Source organism: Myotis brandtii, unplaced genomic scaffold (assembly GCF_000412655.1).
Source record: "Myotis brandtii unplaced genomic scaffold, ASM41265v1 scaffold123, whole genome shotgun sequence".
Lineage (NCBI taxonomy): Eukaryota > Metazoa > Chordata > Mammalia > Chiroptera > Vespertilionidae > Myotis > Myotis brandtii.
The window spans coordinates 3,688,394-3,711,545 of record NW_005354291.1 but is presented as its reverse complement, the minus strand read 5'-3'; the positions used below and the strand labels follow the sequence as shown (position 1 = coordinate 3,711,545).

The following is a 23,152-nucleotide window of genomic DNA, read 5'->3' as shown; positions in this document are numbered from 1 at the left end:
GGGGTAGGTTTTCATCCCACATAACTTCAGTTAGTCAGTTTTGTATGAGCTGCCAAGCTAGGCTGATTAATTACAGTGCGTTGTATAATAATCATATTTTGGTCTAAAAGAACTATCTTATTTTGTAAGTTTACTTAGATTCTATTCTTGATCACAGGGCAGGAAAGAAGTGTATGGGAAGGGCTGGCTTTAACCAAGTGCTTTCTCTATGTATCATGCCAATCTCTTTCATGTATGTTATCTTGTTTAATCCTCATAATAATGCCAAGTGGAAGGTGTTAATCCCAGTTTTTAGATGTGATGACAAAGAATGGGATCGATTAAGTAATTTATCTAAAATTGAAATCTGGATGTGGCAGATGCAAGCTTCAAGCCCAGGAATGCTTGATTCTAAAATTTGAACTAATCTAGCAATTGTCAAGAGGAAAGATCATTTTTCTTTCAACTATATCCTTTATAATTGTTCTCCATACAACTCTCGATGAAGGAAACAGGTCATCAAGACATTTCTTTCCCAGAAGTTTGCTTGGGCAAAGAACATGATTTCCTTCTTCCTCACATGGCCTCAAGATACAAATCAATGCCACTTCACTCACCTTAAGAATGTTTTGTGTTTTTAAAATTAGATTATAAGTATCATTTGTAGAAGCCTCCAAGAGGAAAGAAAAGGGAGAGGATAGTTTTAATTCCAATACATGAGCTGCCAGCAAACAATTCCAAAGCAGGAGCTAATAATAGAGGGAAAAAAAGAAGTCCCAAAAGGAGAACCTTGGGCCACGTGAAAAATGCAGCCACGTGAAAATGAGTTAAACACATAAGCTATGGGACTCAGAGATAATGAAGGAAACCTGGACTTCTGTGAGGACTCCTGCCTATTTTAAGAAGCAGAGGGGCTTAGAACCTAGAGAAAACCCAAGCTGCAAAGGAGAAAAGACAAACCACTACAATGGCATTTCCGGAGCTCTCCATGGTGCTGCTCAAGTCAGCCAAAGCCTCCTTTGGTAGTTCCCACAGCACTGAAGTCATGTTAGCTCCCCTTTGAGTTAAGGTCCTTTCAGATCTAATCACTTATGAAACTAGAAAACAGTCTCTTATTATTTATGAAGGAATGTTTTTACTCTCCTTACACTGACTAAATTATATCTCTAAGTTCAGCATGTAGCAGTATCCCACTACAATGCTGACCATCTACCCAGGTTGAAAAAGCAGGCTTCAGTCACCACTGAATGTCTACCAGTTGTAGGAAGCCATTATTGTCCCAGTGGAGTAAAATGTGCTTTCCTTAGCCACCTTAGGAAAGACAATGGGCTGACCAGAGGCATCTCTTTGAGGTCTTCTGAAACCAGGCAATAAAGGTGACTGGATTACTACCCATTTGCAAATAAACCTGGTTGTCTAATACTTATAGACTTAGGTTACGTCTTCCTACACTGATTTGCAAGAATACTTCCCCCCGCCCCCGCACTGTCTTGCTTTGTTGTGTAAAATTTAGCCAGCGTTCTCGTTCTTTCCATGTCTGCTGAAAACAGCTCAATTTGACCTGGAAATATGGCCTCAGTATTTTCCAATAGTGTTTCTGTCAGTATGCAAAGGATATAGGCTTCATTAAGTTGGCCTAAGTGAACTTCCTTAAGTGGGTCATTACCACAGAAACAATGCTAGCTCTCTGTACACTGCAATTATGAGTGTTTTAATGTAAATGAAATAGTGATGTAATTATAGAAATATCCTTATAAAAATTACTATTATATTCTCAGTGAATTCATCTTTAAAATTTGTGGCTTATTTTCCCTCAGGTAGGTAAAAGTATTCATGCTGAACTCTAGTAAAAAAAAAAAAAAAAGACTTATGAGTATACCATTAGAACAGTGGTTCTTAACCTGTGGGTTGCGACCCCTTTGGGGGTCAAATGACCCTTTCATAGGGGTCGCCTAAGACCATCAGAAAACACATATATAATTACATATTGTTTTGTGATTAATCACTATGCTTTAATTATGTTCAATTTGTAACAATGAAATTGGGGGTCACCACAACATGAGGAACTGTATTAAAGGGTCGCAGCATTAGGAAGGTTGAGAACAACTGCATTAGACTTTTGATTGTTGGAAATACATTTTTTCCATATTTCACTCCAGAAAAAAAAATCTCTGGAGATTTATATTAAAGAACATAATAACAAAGAACTATTACCATATAGGAGCATAAGAATTACTTTCTAGAGCCTCATGTAAAAGTAAAATGATGACTCATGACTTCATTTCTATTATCCTGTTATCATAAAGTAGATAATGATTGGCTTTAAGATGTTAAGGAGCTTCCAAGTCAATATGGTGGACTGAATAGGCACAATATCCTCACCTTTCTGCACAAATTTAACTGACAGTAAACAGTAAAACTATAATAAATTTACAACAGCATTGAAAACTAAATGAGGCAGAGTAACATTACGTCAGATATTTGAAAAAATGTTGGGAGATGAAAAATACATGTGCTTTTGATTTCCACTTCCAACAGGATGACATAGTCGTACTTTCCCCTTTTTATCTCGTTAAGTAGAACTTAAAATCCTGGGCATTATAGTATATAAAACAGACACAAGAAGACTATGAAAGATGAAGAGAAGACAGACTAGGTAAGGACCTTTGGACCCAAAGAATAACATGATGGTAAGTTGCCTGAGTTTCATTTTGCCTCATATATCCCAGATTTAGAACTCAGGAAACTGGCAAATGAAAACTCCAATGAGCACAGACCCCCAAAAAAGCCTCTACAGAAGCTTGCTCTCCTGGGCAAAGAATCAGGAAAGGTACGTACTAGCAATATACAAAAAGTCTAGGCAATAACTACTACACTCTGGCTAAATATCACAAGAAAAATAAAAATGTGACTTCAACACCTACACACACCAGCAAAGAGCAAGAAGTGAGCTGAGAGCCCTAGCCAGTTTGCCTCAGTGGATAGAGCTTTGGCCTGAGGACTGAAGAGTCCTGGGTTTGATTCCTGGCAAGGGTATATACCTCGGTTGCAGGCTCTTCCCCAGCCCTGGCCCTGGTCAGGGTGCATGCAGGAGGCAACCAATCGATGTCTCTCTCTCACATTGATGTTTGCCTCTGTGTGTCTTTCCCTCTGTCTTCCACTCTCTCTAAAATCAATGGGAAAATATCCTCGGGTGAGGATTTTTTTTTAAAAAGAAGTGAGCTGAGAGTACCACTCTTACCAGGCTGTAATGTATGGTGTCAGAGACGGCCAAGTTGGCAGTCAGGGCTTTTATCATGGTTATAGTAATGTTAACATTAAGGTTACAAGATTGTACAATATTTTTACAAAATGTTACCATTGAGGAAAACATATGAGATATCTGTGTTTCATTTCTTACAACTGCATATGAATGTACAATAATCTCAAAGTAAAAATGAAAAGTTTAGTGAAAAGTACTTGTGGCCATACAACTTTATGATACACAGAGAATTAAGACCACAAATTACAAAGACCGTGATGTTCTGCTGTGAACGAATAATATATCAAAATGCATTTACATTGTTACTAAAAAGAATGAGAGAGAACTTGCAGTTATTCATCTTTATTTTGTTCTCTAGTTAAGGACATGTCTAAACATAGCAAACAAAATGAAATGCAGAATAGCTCATATTATTCATCAGTTTTTCATTATGGATAATTATTTTCTATCCATTTACCATTATCTCAATGACTCAAACCAAAAGATTTTATTTGCTTCTTTCCATTTGTTGCTTCAATTATTTGGATACTGGAAGCAAAATGATAACTAGTCTCTTTTTCAGTGGTTGAAAGTGTAGCTGTATATCATTTTATTGCTAATTACTGATATTCTCTAATTGAGAAAGTATGTGTTAAATAACTCTAGAGCACTCATCTCTTTGTTTACTCAAGGCTGACACCTACTTCCGATAACTAGACATTTTAAACAAATTTAGCAGCTAATCAAAAGAAATAAACAGCATTTCTAACATAAGAAAAATAGTGGCATAAACATATATGTTTCTATATCACACACACACACACACACACACACACACACATATATACTAGTATAACCTGTTATCAAAGGTCATATACCATCTTTAACCTGCTTGGTAAACTGAATATTATAAATAGTTTTCACATACCTATTTTCAACTTTTAAAACGACTTCCAAATTGCCCTAGCCAGTTTGGCTCAGTGAATAGAGCGTCAGCCTGCAGACCAAAGAGTCCTGGATTCAATCCCAGTCAAGGACACATACCTCAGTTGCAGGCTCCTCCCCTGCCTGGGCCTGGTCTCAGCTCATGCAGGAGGCAACCAATTGATGTGTTTCTCTCACCTGATGTTTCTCTCTGTCTTTCCCTCTCTCTTCTACTCTCCCTAAAAATCAATGGGGAAAATATCCTCGGGTGAGGATTAACAAAAAGAAATTTTTTTTTAAAAGGACTTCCAAAATACCACATTCTCACATTATGAAATAAAGCAATACTCTAGTCTTCACTCATTTTGTTTTAGGTTAAGTAGCAACTGAAAGGAAGCACACTTCAGACAGCTATGCATGTGATGAACAAAATGTCACTTTTTTTACACACTGTCTCTGTCACTGTTTCTCAATATGGTTCTGCCTGTGCATACACAATGTGGGACTAAAATGCTCCCACTTCCAGGCTGTCTGACTGACTACAGTTCCTGAGTCTGTGTGTTCATTTTCAAAAAGATAGGCATTGTTTCAACCCTCTCCCACCAGTGCGCCATAACGCTGCCCTAAGTTTACCAGGTAGCTTGCATGCAAAACTTTCTACTGTGTATTGTCTAGAGCAGCGGTTCTCAACCTGTGGGTCACGACCCCTTTGGGGGTCGAACGACCCTTTCACAGGGGTCGCCTAAGACCATGGGAAAACACATATATAATTACATATTGTTTTTGTGATTAATCACTATGCTTTAATTATGTTCAATTTGTAAAAATGAAAAAACATCCCGCATATCAGATATTTAGATTACGATTCATAACAGTAGCAACATTACAGTTATGAAGTAGCAACGAAAATAATTTTATGGCTGGGGGGCACCACAACATGAGGAACTGTATTAAAGGGGCGCGGCATTAGGAAGGTTGAGAACCACTGGTCTAGAGCATTGTTAAGTCTGGAAACTCCTGGCAGGTTAACGACCATTGCAAAGAACACTGCTGCAGAGCACAGAGTCCTTCTGTTTTATTATGAACCCCTAATTTACTCAATATCTCACACTGTCCTTTTTTAATATTCTCCCTTAGCCATCCTACACACACACACACACACACACACACACACACACACACACGTGCAATTTCAAAGCTGCCAGAGATTATGAGTAGGATTTGGAGGACTGAATAAGCTAATGCTACAGAAGTTAATGAAGCTCCTCGCCCGCTAGCCTTGGAGAGTGATGTTCCAAGTCATTAGTCTGTTCTCTGTTTTTGGCAAGATCCCCTAGGTAGGACTGAGCTTCCGAACAGTCAGAGCCAGAATTTGTAGCGGCAGCACTTTCTGCCTTCCACATGAATGACCAGAGCTCTCAGATCTAGCAGATTGGTGGCTGCTTGTAACACTGAACCCTTGAGTCAAAAGAAAGGACCCCATTAAGTAGTGTGAATTAATTACATGTTCTTTGTCCTCTCACAAGTCCTGGTTTTATGAAGGGCCCTTACAGTATCTGGCACAGATTTAGGCACTTTGTAATGGCCCTACATCTGAGTCTCAATGTAGCAATTCAAAGAGCTATTCAAATCTCTGTTTCAGCCGAACCCCTTGCCAACAGACCCACATCTTGACGACATTATGTACCTTTCAGCATATAGAGTTTGGAGATTCTGGTGAGATTGTGAAAGCAAAAGCATAGAGAGGCAGGACAGAGCTAAGGGAGAATAACAGTAAATATACATATATAGGGCTTGGATAATTTTTTTTTAATTCACAGATAAGAGATCCTGGATTCATAAGAGAGTTCGAATTATTCATTATTAAAGGGTTTTAAGGATGGTAATATTTTACAAGAAAAAAAATAAACATAGAGCAACTGTGATCAAAACATATTAAAAGCACATCACTTCTCTGTAAATCCAAAAAGTCTAAGCTTTTCCAGATATTTCCAAACATTTTATGTTTTAATTGGCTTCCCAGGCAGATATCTTAGAGTCTACGAGTTACATCCACTTAATCTTGTATTGATTTTCTAAGATGCTTACTGTTACTATAACTACCCTAATCAATTAACTTTTTGTAATTAGTGGGACAATTTTCTCTTTCTCTTTTCTTTCCAATGAAGCCTGAATATTTTATTCCAGAAAAATGAAGGGGGGAAATGGTTCTGCCACGTAGTGTCAAAAAAAAGTGCAAGGCCAGTTAGCATTGCTTTGTTTATCCCAATAAACAAATTTCACCTGTATTAGAGTTTTGGGGGAGGAAAGTTACTCTAAACCAACCATGTCAAATTCAAAGGCTAACATGGACCAAATAAACGAGGCATGCGGCTCGCGGGCCATGAGTTTGACATGCTTGCTCTAAACTGAGTTATCACCCGGCCATGGTGGCTCAGTGGTTGAGCGGTGATCTATGAATCAGGAGGTCAGGGTTCGATTCCCGGTCAGGGCATATGCTCGGGTTGCAGGCTCGATCCCCAGTGGGGTGTTTGCAAGCGGCAGCCAATCAATGATTCTCATCATTCTAGCTCTCTCTCCCTCTCCTTTTCTCTCTGAAATCAATAGAAAATATATATTATAAAAATAAACTGAGCTTATCTACTTTTTCTTAAGCACAGCCCTGGAAACAATTGAAACAAGATTCAGGAAAGGCATTGGTCTTTGGAGTCAGCCAACCTGGACTCAAGCCTTGATGTCAGTTGAGAAAATTTGGGTGTCAAACTCTCTGAAGTTTCATTTCCTGACCTACAAAATGGAATCCATATAATTACCACCAGGACAGTTTGGGAGTTCTCAAATGAGATCTAACCCCTCCCTCTTTTGATACAAGCCCATTCTTCTACCCAAAAGATCTTCCTAAAGCAGAGGAGTGACCAAGTCACTTTCTTGTCCAAAATCTCCTCGTGTCTGAGAACACGGGCCAATCCACATAGCATGCCATCCTCTATCCGTGGAGCCAAGGCTCAGCGCGCTTTTCCCAGTCATTTCTGGTCATTCACCTCAATTTATTCCTCACTCTAACCAGATCAAAACAGACTTATCATGTACTTTCAATCCCTTGTAGCTGTGTGTTCCTTCAAAAGCACTTCCCAAAAGTTTCCCTGCCCAAAATGCTTTTCCTATCCTAGTCAACTTAACAAACTCTAGCTCAACTCTCAAGGCCAAGGATATCTTCACAGTCATCACCTTTTCAACTGTGCCTGGAGCTTCTCTGAAAAGAAAGATTAATTTTGACTAGATGAAACCATTTCAATTTTACTTGGCTTCCAACATGAAAAATTATTTTACTTGGCATCTAACATGAACATATCTAGACGCTATTTAACCACACAGTGAAGTAATTTTTTAAAATGCAATCTGTGTATCTACAATCTGAGCATTACAAGCAAAATATGAGATCATTCAGATTCCCAAAGTCAATTAACTTTAGGTCTTCACAGTCTAGGTAGTCACTGAATTGTGAGAAAACCAGCACATATGCAGAATAATATGGCACCTAAAAAAAATTATCTCATGCACAATGATTACTTTGCTCATTGATATCACCTGCTGGGTGCAAGATGTATGATTTCTAATATAATACTTTAAATTTGCTATAAATGAATAGACGAAGATTCAAACAAGTTTAGGAATTTACCAAATATTTGATATGTGGCAAGGTTGTCATCCAAACCCAGGTCTGTCTGCCCCTAAAGCCCATTTTATTTTCACCCTTCCACACTGTCTCTGTTGACCTTGTACTGTGATGACAGGTGGATCTTCTAGCAATGGTCTATGTGTCCATATCCAAGGTATCAGGTGCTATCGCTAGCCAAGTCACTCAAAATACTCTTTCATTTCAGGAAAAGGGAATTTGTGTGTGCAGACAGAGAGGTTATGAGGTAACCTCAAGAGAAAGAGAGATGGGACCTCTTCAAAACACAATTACATCCCATTCATAATGCACTTCATTCAAGTAAGTTTCCTCTCTGGCACTAACATCTTTAGCCTTACTTATTTTGGGTTCAACTCCCTAGAATATATTTTATGTGTGCCTAAGTAAAAGTAACATATTATAGTAGAATTATGACATGGCATAAACCATCACTGAGTTATTAAAAATATTCTCATATCAAAAAAAGGAAAAATAAATAAAAATATTATCACCTCTCAATTTCCCTGACTGGGTTAATTGGAGGTTATTTATTGTTGTGGTGGTGTTGGTTGTCTTGATGATGGTATTAGTCATGTTTAGTGACCAAAAATTGTGTATATATATTTAATTCAAATGTTTTATGGTCTTATGTCAATCTCAAAAATAGTTTATCCACGCACTGCATGAAGTATATATCAATGGACAATAAAATTTCTCACATGGTAAATGCAAAAGAAACAGAGACTTGATTAGAAAAGTCAGAAAATGTAACTTTGTAGAAAACTAAGTATGAAATCATGCATGTTACAATGGAACATTTTTAGCACATCTTATAATCCTGTTCAGAATTACCACTATAATTTTAGATATAGTACAGAGACAGAGGCGCATATAGACATAGAGATAGAGCATTTAAAAAAATCAATTTGAACTGAAGAAAATATTGAGTTTAAAGGTTAATAACATGTCAAATTTATTGACAGGAAGAGTTCACTTATTGTAAGTGGCTTCCCAACCAACAACCAGAAAGCACGAGCCCTGTTCCCTCAATCTCAGTCCTGGGAGAAAGAAAAGGAGATGGAAATATTTATGGGGAACAGAGAGGAGGCAGCCAGCCCAGGCCCTGCAGGGCGAGGCCGTCTCCCTCTCCAGCACAAGCACAGAGGTTCCATCTGACTATAGCTCCTGTCATACTGGCACTTTGCACTTAAAGAAGTTCTGATAGTGGCCATGGCCAATAGGGAAGCTCCCAAACATGTCTGAACTTTCCGATTTTCTCCTGCAAGGACTTCTCGCCTTACTACTAAATGGCTCCATACAGCGTGTAAGTTGGCAAATAGCAAAGCACTGAGGCTATCTCTGAAGTGGTTTTTTTTAAGTTTTATGGGAATGATAGGAGTTCCCCAGTCCCTCATGCAGCGGAAGGCCTACTCTACCGCTAGTGCAAAGAGAAGACGCAGGTTAAACAGTGATAACAAGTCTAAAAAGCTAGGTTGCCATCCTGTGTTAAGTAACATGGTTGGTGGTAACCAATTTTCTTTACAAGATAAAAACTACTTTATACACTGCAGGCAGCAGGGCACATTCCACATGTGCCTTAGGGCACATTCTACACATTTCCGAATAGGCTTTATCCTGTGCCCTCTCCCAACCTTATTAATTGTCTCCATGGAGTTTTAAAAAAGAAAAGTACTGTTCAAGGTAAGACAGGAGCAAGGGTGACTCACCAAAAGCAAGTCAGGAAACGTGTACCAGAAAAAGCCTATGCAGAGAAAAGGGACCAGGGTGTCTTATTCACTCCAGACGCAAAACTCAAACTGTGAATTCAAACAGGTTAAGGCTTAAGCTGTTCTGCTGCCTGGAGAAGTGGCTCATTTTTAGGGAGTAATCAGCCATCAGCGAATTATCACATACCACTAAATAATCATTGATTTTCCATTTTATAATTCCCAATCAGTTAAATGTCATTTACTGGAAGAGGCGCCATTCCTATGTAAATTCTATGTGATAGCCCTTGCACACACACAAAAACGCCAATTAAGTCTAGAAAAGTAATTCAAAACAGTGGTTCCATAGCTTAGAGATCAAAAACAGTTTTTAGGCAACATGCCATCATATTCCAAATTCACCAGCTTAAATGAAATAAGGAAGCAAACCTTTAACTAATTAACTAATATACACAGAAAAGAAAAAGAAACAAAACAAGCCTAAAGAGTTAATAATTAAAATCCAAAAGATGTTGTTTGTTCTGATTATCAAGATAAAATCTCAAGTTATCATATTTATGTTTAGGCATAGTGAGGGCTTATGCCAAGTATTACAAATTCTCACCTATTAAAAGGCCCACATCCTTTTTCTTCTAAAATCCTTTGTCCAGTTAGTGTTTTAATGTCTGTGCTTGAAAACTATCTAAAACTTGTTTTTATTCCTTACGTAAGACATTTTGCTATTCTAACAAATTAGGTAAGTCAAACATGGGAGACCAAGAAAGTGGAGAATTTGTCAGCTTTTACCTGAAGGCCTTCAATAGCCAATCGCAGCATGCTGGGTGTCAGTTTAGAGGCTTGCTTGAAGGTGAAGTTACTCCAGTCTATGATCAAAACAAATCCATTTACTTGAAGCTCAGGATCTTCAATCATGGCTTCTAAAGACAGCAAGATGGCACGTAAAATGTCCACCAGTGTGTACCTATAAGCAACAGGAGAGTCCTCATTACATCTGATAACCACTGTGGGAAGATCTCAGCACACTAAAAACTACTCTGAAAATACCTAAGAGATCTTAAGGAGATGATTTTGTTCAAAAGTATTATTTTAAGAGCAACTTGTTTTGCGGCACTCAGGTGACATGTTCGAATTTAGCATGGATTCTACCAACACAAACTATCATGTTTTGGGAAATACTACAGTTCTCTTCATATTCACAGCCATTGACTTTACCTCTAGGCCTTCCTATCATTTTCTAAAATGGCATTTTAACTACTCTGAGAATGGGGCATGGTACCTTTTTAAATAGCTCAGGAATGCTCTCAGTAATACTGACATTTCATATGTGCGTATTTGAAAATTTTCTGAATGAGGTTTGAGGAGTCTCAACAATAAACAAGAATAGTATATCTGAACAACTATGGGTAAAATTGTCAGCATATTTTAATTACTTGTATTGAGTTTGCTTCATAAAAATAAAAGAAAGAAGAAGAGATATATGGACAGAAAGAAAGGAACATCAATGAGTACAGAGGGGGAAATTTAACTGTCTATGATAATGCAGGCCTTCTGAATTTAGGGGTTGGGTCTCTAACTTTTTCTGACTTGCACCTTAGTGCTGTGTCTGGCACATTGTAAAAATCCAATAAATGCTCTTTACATTCCTGTAAAATGGACAAGATTAGAGTGCAAAGACATTACTAGTACTGTGGACTGACGTACGCAATGGAGGTAAGGATGGAGATTAGAAGCCAAATTTGAGAAGTATTTCAGAAGTAAACTTGTAAAAATTTGACACTTAATTAAATATGGAGACTAAGATGATGGAAAAGTAAAGGATGACACACAGATTCTAGCTTCAGAGCCTGAATAGACAATATAATGCAAAAAGAAGATGCCGTTGGGGATGGCTGAAAGTGAAGAGTTTGGAATAGAACCTGTAGTACACTCATCTAATAGCAATTGAGTACCTGAAGAAGTAGATTCTAAACTCGAGAGCTCCAGGTTGAAGATCCCAGAATCAAAAACATATAGATCCCTAAACTCAAGAAAGCGAAGGAGGTAATGCAACCAGAGCTGAGAAAAAAATGAGATACGGTAATTATTCTAAAAAAAGAATTCTAGCACTTTAAGAGGAAGCAACAAAATTATGGAATGTGCTAATCATTTCCATTTTTGAGCACCCTGCATCTCGAGTTGTGTCTGTGTGTGTGTGTGTGTGTGTGTGTGTGTGTGTGTGTGTGTGTTTCTCTTCAGACATTCAGGTGTTCAATAAAAGTTACAGAAAGAAATCTTGACCTCAGAAGGAGGTGGATGGATTAGAAGTGAAATCACAGGCATTTAGTGGAAGTGATAGGCTGATTTCCACTAAATGTTCACTCACAGTATGGGACAGTGAGTACATATGAGGGAATAGTTCTATTTTTACTTCTAAAAACATTTGGAGGAGAATGGAGAAAGCATAGTATTGCAGAAAGGAAGGAATAATTGACAACAAAAGATCAGATGGCTTCTCACTTTCTCTGGGCCTCATTCTTTATCTGAAAAATTAGTACCGCAGAATGGAATAGGATCTCTCTTGGATCCCAGCTTTAAGCAAGCATAGAGCATGGTGTCAGAAGATTTCAAGATGAATTTCTTCCCATTCCCTCATTAGCTGGTGAGCCTGGACGTACTTGGCAGGGTATAATCAGAACTGAAGAATATTTGTTTTAATCTTTTACTTTAAAATTTAATGATGATCTTTAGATAGCTTGTTACTATTGTAAAAGACAAAGATCAACAGGTTCTTTTTAAATCTCTGGATGGTATATAGGCTATTTATAGTCCTAAGGATATGGCATCCTAAAATACTTTCTAAATATACAAGATAATAAATTTTTGTAGAGCTCTATTACTTATTTGTCTTTAAAACTGTGAAATATGGCCCTCGCCAGTTTGGCTCAGTGGATAAAGCGTCGGCCTGTGGACTGAAGGGTCCTGGGTTCGATTCCGATCAAGGGCACATGCCCGGGGTTGCAGGCTCAATTCCCAGTGGGGTGCATGCAGGAAGTAGCCAATCAACGATTCTCTCTCATCATTGATGTTTCTCTCTCTCTCTCCCTCTCCCTTCCTCTCTGAAATCAATAAAAATATTTTTTTAAACTGAAACATGTATGGCTGAATACCTTATCTGTCACTTCATGGTTGGCCTATCTCCTTTTTAAATATAATGACCTAACACAATGTTATAACCAAAAGCCTATGGGAAGTTGGAGCAAGAAAGCTATATTTCTGGTTAAAATGTAGACCCTCCTTTAAACAATATTCACTTTAATTCCTGATGTTTATAATAATATCACAGTAATAAAAATTAGAAATTAGAAAAGTTCAACTTAGAAATTTTCTCTCATTATGATCATTCTTGTGTCACCTATAAAAATACCAAATAGCATTAATACCAAAGTAGCATTAAGTAAAATTTGAATCTAAAGTAAGTTTTGGAAGGATGATGCATTGTACATAGAAAAGAATAAATCAAGACACCAGGAAGGGCTGAAAATAAGAGGCAATTTGTTTTAAGTAACCCATTTTAAATAGGTTCGATAGAACTGTGTCTAAGTCAAGAGAAATTTATATGCATATTATTATTCCAACAGAAATAAAATAAGACAGATCTTAGGATCAGCAATGGAATCAAAGCAGGTTTGCAACGTTTTCAAGAGTAAATCTCACCAAGTTTTAAAATTTGATATCCTGCTCCAAAAAAAGAATTAAATGATATTTATATAAATAGTATTAATGTATAAGTTTAAGAATCATAAAAAACATCCTAGCTGACTGCATTCAAAGGGCAGGTCAAAACCCCTCTTGACATTCCAGTCCTCTGTTGTCAGACATGTCACATTACTGCCATTAGCAGCTCAGCAGGCTATTCCTAAGCAGAGCATTATTAAAAGAGATCTTGCTAAAGTCTGTAAAAAATTTCCAAAGAAATGGAGCATTTTATGTATTTTATCTCTTCAGGAATCCCACCATAATTCTACTCTTTGAAATTATTTTTTACTGTTACAATTTATGCAGTGTCAGTGCAGTAAATAGCCCACATGTTCCTGCGTGGGGTTGACACCCCAATTTGTAGGAGCTGCACCATGGCTATTCTTCCCTTGAATGCTGGGAAAAGACCATAGATAACAGACTAGCACAGCTACACGGCTCTTGACTCCTGACTGTGCTTCCTAAAACAGCACTAGGGAAAGCCTGAATCTGAAATCAGCTTGGAGAGGAAGATGAGGAAAACAGCACTAGGGAAAGCCTGAATCTGAAATCAGCTCGGAGAGGAAGATGAGTAGCATGGAGTAAGAAATAACGCCGCCAGTTGAGAGATTTTACAGGTGGCACACCAGTCTAGGCGGACCATGCTCTTGAAATAGATCAAAGTTGCTATAATACATAAACATGAGATGGGGACTTTGCTACCCGCTTTTCCTATTTATGACCAGTGCAATCAAGAGCAGGGGGGCTTCTTCTCCTGCCTCCAGCCATGAAAGGCTTTGGCTGCCTACTGGTCCTGTGCTTCTCTCCTGGGGTTCACAGTGCCTCATCCTCTACCACAGTTTACAATCAGGGCAAAGGGCAACCTAAATCACAAACAGGTCATTTCCTTCCTCCTTCCCAACCCTTTCTTTCAGCCTGACAGGGGGAACTGGCTTCTTGGCATCACAACAGCAAGCAATTTTCCCTTTGTTACTAAATCAATCAGCCATTATTAAATTCTTCATGAAGGCTACCCCCACCCATCCATGTTCATTAAGCCAGATCTGAAGCACTTCCTGTTAGAAAGGTGCTAGGGGAGAGTCAAAGGAGAAGAATTACCTTTATTAATGCCTCGAGGTGTCATTAGTGCTAAAGTTGAGCCCATCTACATGTTTTATATTACTGAGGGGAAATAATAATAATACCTCTATCCATGTAATAGTTTCAGATTTCCAGAGGAATTTCAAATGCATTATCTTAATCTCAAAATGAGCCCAAAGTCTCAGTACTGGCTTTGATGCTATTATTTTGGAGATGAGGACATAGATGAGGTCTCAGCCAATTATAGAGATGAAAACACAAGTCTCAGAGAATGGAAATAGTTTGCCCAGAATCCCCATGGGAGTAAAACAGCAGCCCAGGTGTGAAGCCAGCGCTTTCTGACACCACAGTTCTCTCCACTCCCTGTGGTGTCTCATACCAGAACCGAGTGTGATGAATAGCTGTTCTGCTTTTTCATGTGTCAGTGGCATAATGTGTCGGAAGATAGATCACAAAGTCAATACCATCATGGTGCCATGCCAGGTACCAGGACACATTCCAGCCCGGCCCCAACAGGGGGCTTTGGTGGAGGAAGAGCAACCAGACATTCAAAGAATTGGGATGGGAAGAGGCTAAGTCTACCAACCCTGGAGAAAATATGAACTCTGAAATATTCATGTGTCTGGCTTGTATCACTAAGCACAGAAGATTATCTGTGTGGGCCTTGCTGCTATGGGAATGTAGGTGAGTGAGAACAAAAGATGTTTTGTTGGAAATAAAACATCTAGAGAAAAAATGCCTCTCCTTGAAAAAAGGTTTGAAAAGTATACACTGCTGCCACCAAAATAAAATAAAACAGAATTGTGCTGGAAATTTGCAAACACATCAGGAAGGCAACTCTCCCTGTCAGGGCAGGACACTCCAAGCCAGTGCCTGCTTAGTGCAGTCTTTCCCTCAGAGTATTCACTGCAGAAACTTTCTGTGTCAAATCATCAATATTATGATAGTTAATCCAGACTTTCTAAACCATAGATGATTTTTAAATGATCAGAGCTTGCCTTTTTGATATAATTGTATCAAATTCTGTGTGTTTATCTAGATTTATGTGGCTGTCTTTACATGCAAAAAAAGTTTGACCAATTCACTGATTGTGGGTGAAATACTTAACTGCCCTATGCCTCCAGTTTCCTCATCTACAAAATATAAATATTAACAGGACCTACCTTGTATGATTCTATTAAAGATTTTATACGTAAATGTTTAACTGCTTAAAAGAGTGCCTGATACATGCTATAAAAGTGATTTAAAATGAACAAATAAGTTAATTAATTAATTAATTAAAATGAAATACTAAAAGGTTGAATTTAGTTAACCAAGTAGGCAATGCTTTCTCTATAAAACACTCAGTAGCTCACAGCTGCCCCTCTGCCCTGAACTTCTCCACTGGCAAAGAGTCCCCTCATTAAGCACTTACAACTCTCTGGTGGTTATTTAGCTTTTCATATATTTTCTTCCCACAGATGTTGCATGTCCCTTGTTAGTACAAATAATGTGTTATGTGTGTTTATTTGCCTCCAGCAACTGCTAAATTTCTATGTGTAACAAACATTAGACTAAAGTGTTCTTTTTAAAAAATTACTTGAGTACTATTCGCTCAGTTTAATATTATGAGGACCCGACATACAAGGACATCATTTCCCTCATGTCAGTTGTGTCACTTACTATGTTAATGATATATACACCTGTCCTCAGTGATGTAAAAGCACTCAAACTTTTTCCCAGAATGGAGGAAATGTATTCATTTACAAAGGATAACTTATTAATTTACTAACGTGGCTCATGGTTTAAAATAGCTTTAAACATTTCGAGGCACACTTTCAGTGCACTGTAGTAACCTCAAGTCCCTTTCTTCTCTCCAACTTTGTTTAAAGTTTCATATTTGAAACATGCCTGGCTCAGCCCAGACCCAATCAACTTCCTACTGAAGTTAGCCCTTGGTCTTTGCTGTTATTTCAGAATTGTTTTACTAATTACTTCATAATTGCTCTAGTTACTGGAGACTGTCCTATTTTTTTTTTAGAGATTTAGCTGTTATTTCAGAATTGTTTTACTAATTACTTCATAACTGCTCAGTTTTTGGAGACTGTCCTACTTTTTTTTTAGAGAGAGATTTGTTCCAATATTCTACTAACATTTTTCAGGACAATTTTTCTCTTTCGCATTTTCCATGCTATGGACCAAGGGCATAGTTTGGAATAAGCTGTCGTTTCCAGAGCTTTGTTAAAAGAGCATCCTTATAAGAAAGCGATGCGGAAATTCTGCTGGAGCAGAAACCCCACGGAATCCACACCTGCCACTTCCAGCTTTGACCTAATCTCCAAGTCCACCCAGAATAGAGCACAGCAGTGCTTCCAGGATTTTGAAGGTAAACATTCCTGGCCCTGTCATGATATATAACACCGTGAAGCCAAAGTAGAGAAATATTTCAGATTTTAATAAATTGAGCCAAGGTCTTGAAAAATCAAGCCAAAAAAAATTATCTTGTGTAGTCCATGGTTACTTTTTAAATTTTAATCCATCGTCATCATAAATCTTTCCATTTGGAGATTGGTCACATTATTTTAATAAATGGAAGCATAATCATAATTCAGTCTGAAACTGCAAATAGCTAGCCATTTGTATAATATTTTCTTTTGTATGAAAAGCCACACAAAGTAAACAAACTGACAATAATATGGTTTTTAGGCAAACTCCAGGATAAGTTTCAGGATCATAGCAGTGTCTAACCAGTCAGGCTTCTACCAGAGCTTCAGTACTCTAAGTGATGATCAATATCCATTATGACAAGCCAAACAGAGTGCAAGACGGTCAGTGCTTTCTGAATTGCCACTATGTTAAGAATTATTTTCCTTTAACGGTATTTAATGGTTTTCTTATCATTATTAACCAGATTCCAGATAAATTATTGTTTGCTGTACTAAAGTATAGAGAACCACTTTATAAGTAATGAGGTAAAGTACAACTTGAAGGCCAAAAATTACAGGTCAACTATCAGAATATGTGTCATCATTATATTTCAGGTGACACAATTTACTCATGAATATTCCCACTAAGTATATATGACTACTCAGATACCTGCTCTCATGTCCTAGGGCAGTGGTCGGCAAACTGCGGCTCGCGAGCCACATGCGGCTCTTTGGCCCCTTGAGTGTGGCTCTTCCACAAAATACCACGTGCGGGCGCGCACGTACAGTGCGATTGAAACTTCGTGGCCCATGCGCAGAAGTTGGTTTTTGGCCTGGGCGAGTCTATTTTGAAGAAGTACTGTTGATATTTGGCTCTGTTGACTAATGAGTTTGCCGACCACTGTCCTAGGGTGTAGATCATGATCTAGTTTTATTCCAAACTTCCTTTTCTAGCATCCTTTGCAATCTCTTCTAGCTTCATGGTACATCATCCTCACATTCTGTTGTTGAAATCAGATGGAAATTTGAAGGATCTGTTGAGTCCTAAGCAGGGCACTATCTCTCATGAAAGACATACAGAATGTAATGTATGGAGGGCTACTGCATCTTAGTAATGCAGTGAAATAATCCAATTGTTTTTAAATGTATAGAATTTACTCTCGCTTTCAGAAATTATGTTAGATGATCTGAAACAAAGGAGATTACATTTTATGAATATTTTCCAAAGACATCCTGCTCAATAAATGTAATAAGTCATCTAAGCCTGTTCTGTTCTTTTTCAAAAGAACCACAAATCAAACTGAAAGTCACTTTGACATTTCAGTATTTCATTTTTTTAAGATTTATTAGAAGGTGAGTACACTGTAAATATTATTTTACCTCAGTCTTCCTGAAAAATTCATGTCTCTTGTAAAGGCTTTGGAAGTGGTCCAAATCAATATGCTGAAACTGACCTGCATTATATTGCAGTAGAAAGAGACACTGTTTTATTTATAGTCATCATCTCACACCTATTTACTATTTCCAGTCTCCTGGGAAGCACAGGAAACTGTCCTATAAATTTAATATAGGAGAAAGTATGTATTAGGTAACTTTCTACTTAGGATTATTTTTTAAATGTATAACCGAATTCAACTAAAGAAATATTTATTGAGCATTAACTCTAGCTCAGGTGCTCTTATAAAATAATAACATAAGGCTTAGTCTTTTTTATATACAGATTAATTATTTCAGAGGTCTTTACAAAGCTCTTCAAAACTTATTTTAAAAATCTTCCGTTTCCCTTTGGGAAGTTGAAAATAACCCGTTTTCCAAATTAAAGGGGGGCATTATTTCTAACTGACTTCTGGAATTTCCCTCTGTAACTGTAGACATTCCCACCTATTGTTTCTTTAAAACAATGCTCCTTTCTGTGTAAGGTGTTGAAAGCCAGGTAAATCACTGATCAACTCAAGGAAGGGGGTCCAAATTGTGTTCAGATGAGCAGTCAGTCTTCTCAAGAGACCCAAGTTGTTTGGGCTGCAGGATCAGAGAAGAAAGGTGAGAACACCAGACATGGCTATCCACCTAACACAGCAACAATGAGGTAAATATCTAGGGAAGGTGGTAGAAATTTCCATAGGAGCCAAGTCAGATAAGACTTGAGGCTGCAGCATGGAAGAAGAAAGGGGGATCAGGCCAAAGGTAGGAGAAGGGCTGGTGTTGTGCTGGTACTGCCAGAAACGCAGCTGTCCCACAGGTTTCTGGGCAGTTGTTATGCACATGTACCAATGATAGTGGTTTACATGGATGCCAAGAGAATGGACCTGTTTATCTGCTAGTCCTTGTTATTGGGTATATGTAGGTTTGGGAAGGAGGGCAGGCAGGGAGAGGGGAGGAATAACTTTTTTTTTAGAATGTAGGAGGAGGAAACTCAACTGAATTTTAGTGAAACTCTAAATAATTTGTATACCTTTTGACTTTGATATACTATAACTTCATGATTATGTCTACTCATTTACATCCATAGAAACAGAATTCACAATTATTAGTCTAGAACCTGATAGGGTATTTTCATAGGACACAGCTTCTCATTTTTAATTTCACATGTATAAATTTTTTAATATTTAAAGTTTTTATGTAGATTTAATAAAAATAGTTTTATATACCAATTAACAAATCTTCTCCCATTGTAGATTTCCAGGGAGATAGATTTTGATTGCTCATAACCTATCCTTTATAGAAAAGTATGAAATAGACAACAAAAACATAGTCTCTTTAGTAATCTGGAATAATCAACTTCCCATATACATGAGAACTGTTAAGTGATGTTCATCTTAATTAGGTTTATAAATCAGTGTGAATATTAGCTCACTTATAGATATAAATTAAAATGGATCTAATGTAAATGCATGTCTCATGCTAAGTGAAATAAGCCAGTCAGAGGAAGACAGATACCATATGACCTCATTTATCTGTGGAATCTAATGAACAAATAATTTAATAAACAAAATAGAAACAGAAGGATAGATACATAGAACAGACCGACAGCTGTCAGAGGGAAGGGGGATTGGGAGACAGGGTGAAAAAAGGTGGAAGTGGGCAAAGGGGAGGATAAATGGGGATGGAAAGAGACTTTACTTTGGTCAATGAGTGAATAATGCAGGATGCAGATGTTGTATTGTGTTGTACACTTGAAACCTTTATCGTTTTATTTACCAATGTAACCCCAATAAAGTCAATAAAAATTAATATACATTGAATAATAAGAAAGAAAGAAAGAAATGCATGTCTCCCTAAATGTGATCTGCCTAATATCTTTCAGACTTTGAAACATACTTAAAAATAAAATTTCCACAACTCCCATTTAACTGTAGCTTAATAAACAAAGTTCTAATCTAATTGACAAATGGAATAGTAGGTTCTTTCTTGAATAAAAGTTTTCCATTTTGATATACACAATCACTGGTTTGCATGACCCTACAATGTACTTGTCAGATTTTTTTAAAATGTTAAAGAAAAATTGTGGTCGAAGAATGGCATTTCATGGTCCTTTAAACTTTGCTACCAATAAAAAGTAAAATATGATCTCTATAACTAACCAAAGTAAGTAACAGGACTCCATTCCCCCTCAATGGCTAACTCTATTAGTTTCTTAGTTTTATGATTTTAAGATTCCTCAGGTAGTAGTTTGTCTTTATATTTGCCTAAAAAACAATTGGAGTAGTTCTCAACCTAGAATTACAGAGAAAAGGTAACCAATTAAAGGGTAAAAACCTGTTAAAAGTATTAATTTACATTCTAAGATCCCAAGACTCTGAAAGGCCTATCTAGAAATCTATAAGATCTCCCAGCCACTGAAAAAAAAGTCTTTGACAATTGAACCAGAGATGGTTTAAACTAACTTGATGCATCAAAAGTCCCCATTCACAGAACTAAAAAACACACCAATATTTTAACAACCAGCTTCTTATAATTCATGGTTCTGATAACATGTTTAAGTTCCATGAAATACATATGACTTTGAACTTCGTTAAAACTACCTTACACAGGAGTGTTTATAATTTCTTACATCTGTTAGTCTGAGGAAATAGTTCTGATTGAGGAAGTAGAGGAGTCACTCTCTCCCTTTTTCTATCATCTGTGGATACAATAAAAATATTTCTTCTCCATTGAAAAGCAAGAGAGCTCAAAAAGTCTACCAACTGACATATCTAAACATTTTCCACTTCCTTCCAAGAGATGAAAAATCACATCAGACAGGAAACATCTTCTTTAGATTAGTGACAGGTGTGGAGCGGCACACCAGCCAGCCTTGATTTCAGCGTCGGTAGGCATGCTCAGCACCAGAGGATACAACTCTGCCTTTTCATTGAAGTGACACACATCATATTATTCCTTCATCCGCACATCACCAAGCAGAAAAGTTCCCAAGCAATAAAACTACTTGATCTCGGTTGAATGCCAGGCTACCCTTAAAAGATAATGTACTAGAGACAGAGATGATGATGATGATGATGATGATGTTGATGATAATGAAGAAGATGGTGATCATGAAAATGATGATGATGAGTCTAGTTTAAGAATTCATTTAGAAAGAAAAATTTATTTAGAAGGAAGGAGAAAAAGTTGTCTCTATCCTCACACTAATTTCTCCAGAGAACAGTGAACTTATTTAGGAGGTGAAAAAAAATTAGCACATTTATTTAGAAGTTCAATTATTTTGATTGCAGCACAAGAATAGGGTGCGGGAAGCACTTTAAGCTGCAGTAGAAGCTGGGTGCTAGAGAAGTAAGAGTTACAAAGGTTTCAAACAAGCCCCTCCCACATCCCCAGGGTGCCCACCCAAAACTCATTTTTTAATTCCATTTTCTCTTTTTTTCCAACCAAATAAACAAAAGCATGAAAGCTGTAAAGCGATGGCTACTCGGGGTAAATTCTGGAAAATGGGAGAATAAGAGTCCCTCATATGAGTTGGGATTTAGGATTTACCTGCTCTGATCCCAGTTGGCAGCAAAAAGGACTAGAATCTTCCTGCCATAGTGGTCCAGGTTGGCCAGGCCCCCGGGGAAGCCATCCTTCAATGCCTGCTTGATGCCAGGGTCCGTGGCCTTGAAGCTTTTGAACATGTCCAGGTTCTGCTGCCGGTACTCAAAGTACTGGGCCAGGAGTCGGAAGGCCTCAAAGTGATGAAACTTCCTGGCCCGCAAGAAGCGTAAGATGAAGGCATCATCTGTGCGCAGAAAGCCGATGTCCGGCCTGGTGATGACCATGTCCCTCACCTCCTGGATGTCCTGGTGGAGGGTGTCCGGGTTCTCATTGAGCTCCAGGCGAGCCTTCTCCAGGGTCTCCGGGGACAGCCCGGCTTGTAAATGAGTCATTGTTTTGCTGGTCCTGAGCCTCCCCTGCAGCGCACCTGGCCCTTGCCTCCACCACACTCTGGCCTCCAGACCTCGAAGCCGCCTGCTTCCTCTTCTTCACAGGAAATGATTTGTCTTGGTGTCCAATCAAGGACCCTGTTGCTCCCGCCTTCCCGCCGCTTGTCAATGAAGGATATAAACTTCTCTCCCCGCTCGCCTATCAAAGCGCCTCCACTTCGGTCCCCTCTTCCCTTTCCTTTAAAGAGATGCGGACCTCACTCCTCTTCTTGTCCTTTCTCTCACGGAAGACAACACCCCTAAGCGCACCAGCACGGGTGGCGCTGATCTCGGTCCTGTCCTCTGCTCCCCCAGGAGGTGACACAAACAGCCCCCACGCGCATCGCAGCCTCCGCGCTCCGCTGCCTCTGCGGTCCCCGCGAAGGATGCTCCCGCCGGGGATGACGATGGGGAGGCTGATGGATACCGAGCTGGCTCTTCCGCGCTGAGCTCCAGGAGGGGGAAGAGCGTCTTTACCAGAAAGAAAAGGGGAGAAAGAGAGAGGGGAGAGGGGCTTATTTCCCTTGCTGCTTTTCAACGAATCTATTTTTAAAAAGATATTGGTGGGATTTTTATTTTAACTGATTACGATCCCAATAGGTGGAGACTCTGCAGAGAGCTCACCGTCCCTCCGCCCCCCTCAGATACACCCGTGATCTCATGAGGCACCAGGAGGGTTTTGGCGGCGTTGGTCCCAGCGGGGGCTCCCCCCCAACCCCACCCCCAACTTCTGCCGCTTTCTCTGGCCCGTTATGTCAAGGGACTGGCCGCGGGGGCCTGGGGGAGCTCTCTGGGAACGTACATTGCAAAGGCTGGGTGGGGTGAGAGGGTGGAGAAGAGGAGTGGAGAATCACAGCAAAATGTCTCTACCTTTCCTATAAAAGCCCGGAGCAAGAGAGGAGAGAGAGCAGCCGGCTCCTACCAGCTCACCCGGAGGCCGGCGGGGACGCTGGCGATGCGGCACTCCCTGGCATCCAGCAGCCGCGGCT

General features: G+C 38.8%; 1 protein-coding gene across 4 annotated transcripts in view; it reads right to left on the bottom strand.

Annotated features, from left to right (window-relative positions):
- The window catches only part of CLVS2 (clavesin 2), a 59,212-nt gene extending 36,066 nt beyond the window's left edge, over positions 1 to 23,146 (bottom strand). The window contains exons 1-3 of one of the 4 annotated variants that reach the window (XM_014533763.1): positions 22,966 to 23,146; positions 21,739 to 22,634; positions 10,334 to 10,508 (exon numbers count right to left, since the gene is read on the bottom strand). In XM_014533763.1, coding sequence (XP_014389249.1) covers positions 10,334 to 10,508; positions 21,739 to 22,127 — 564 coding nt within the window. In that variant the 5' untranslated portion in view covers positions 22,128 to 22,634; positions 22,966 to 23,146. The remainder of the gene's footprint in view (positions 1 to 10,333; positions 10,509 to 21,738; positions 22,635 to 22,965) is intronic. The other 3 variants (XM_005858948.2, XM_005858949.2, XM_005858947.2) reach the window with 3 other exon arrangements.
- Between the last annotated feature and the right edge of the window lie 6 nt (positions 23,147 to 23,152).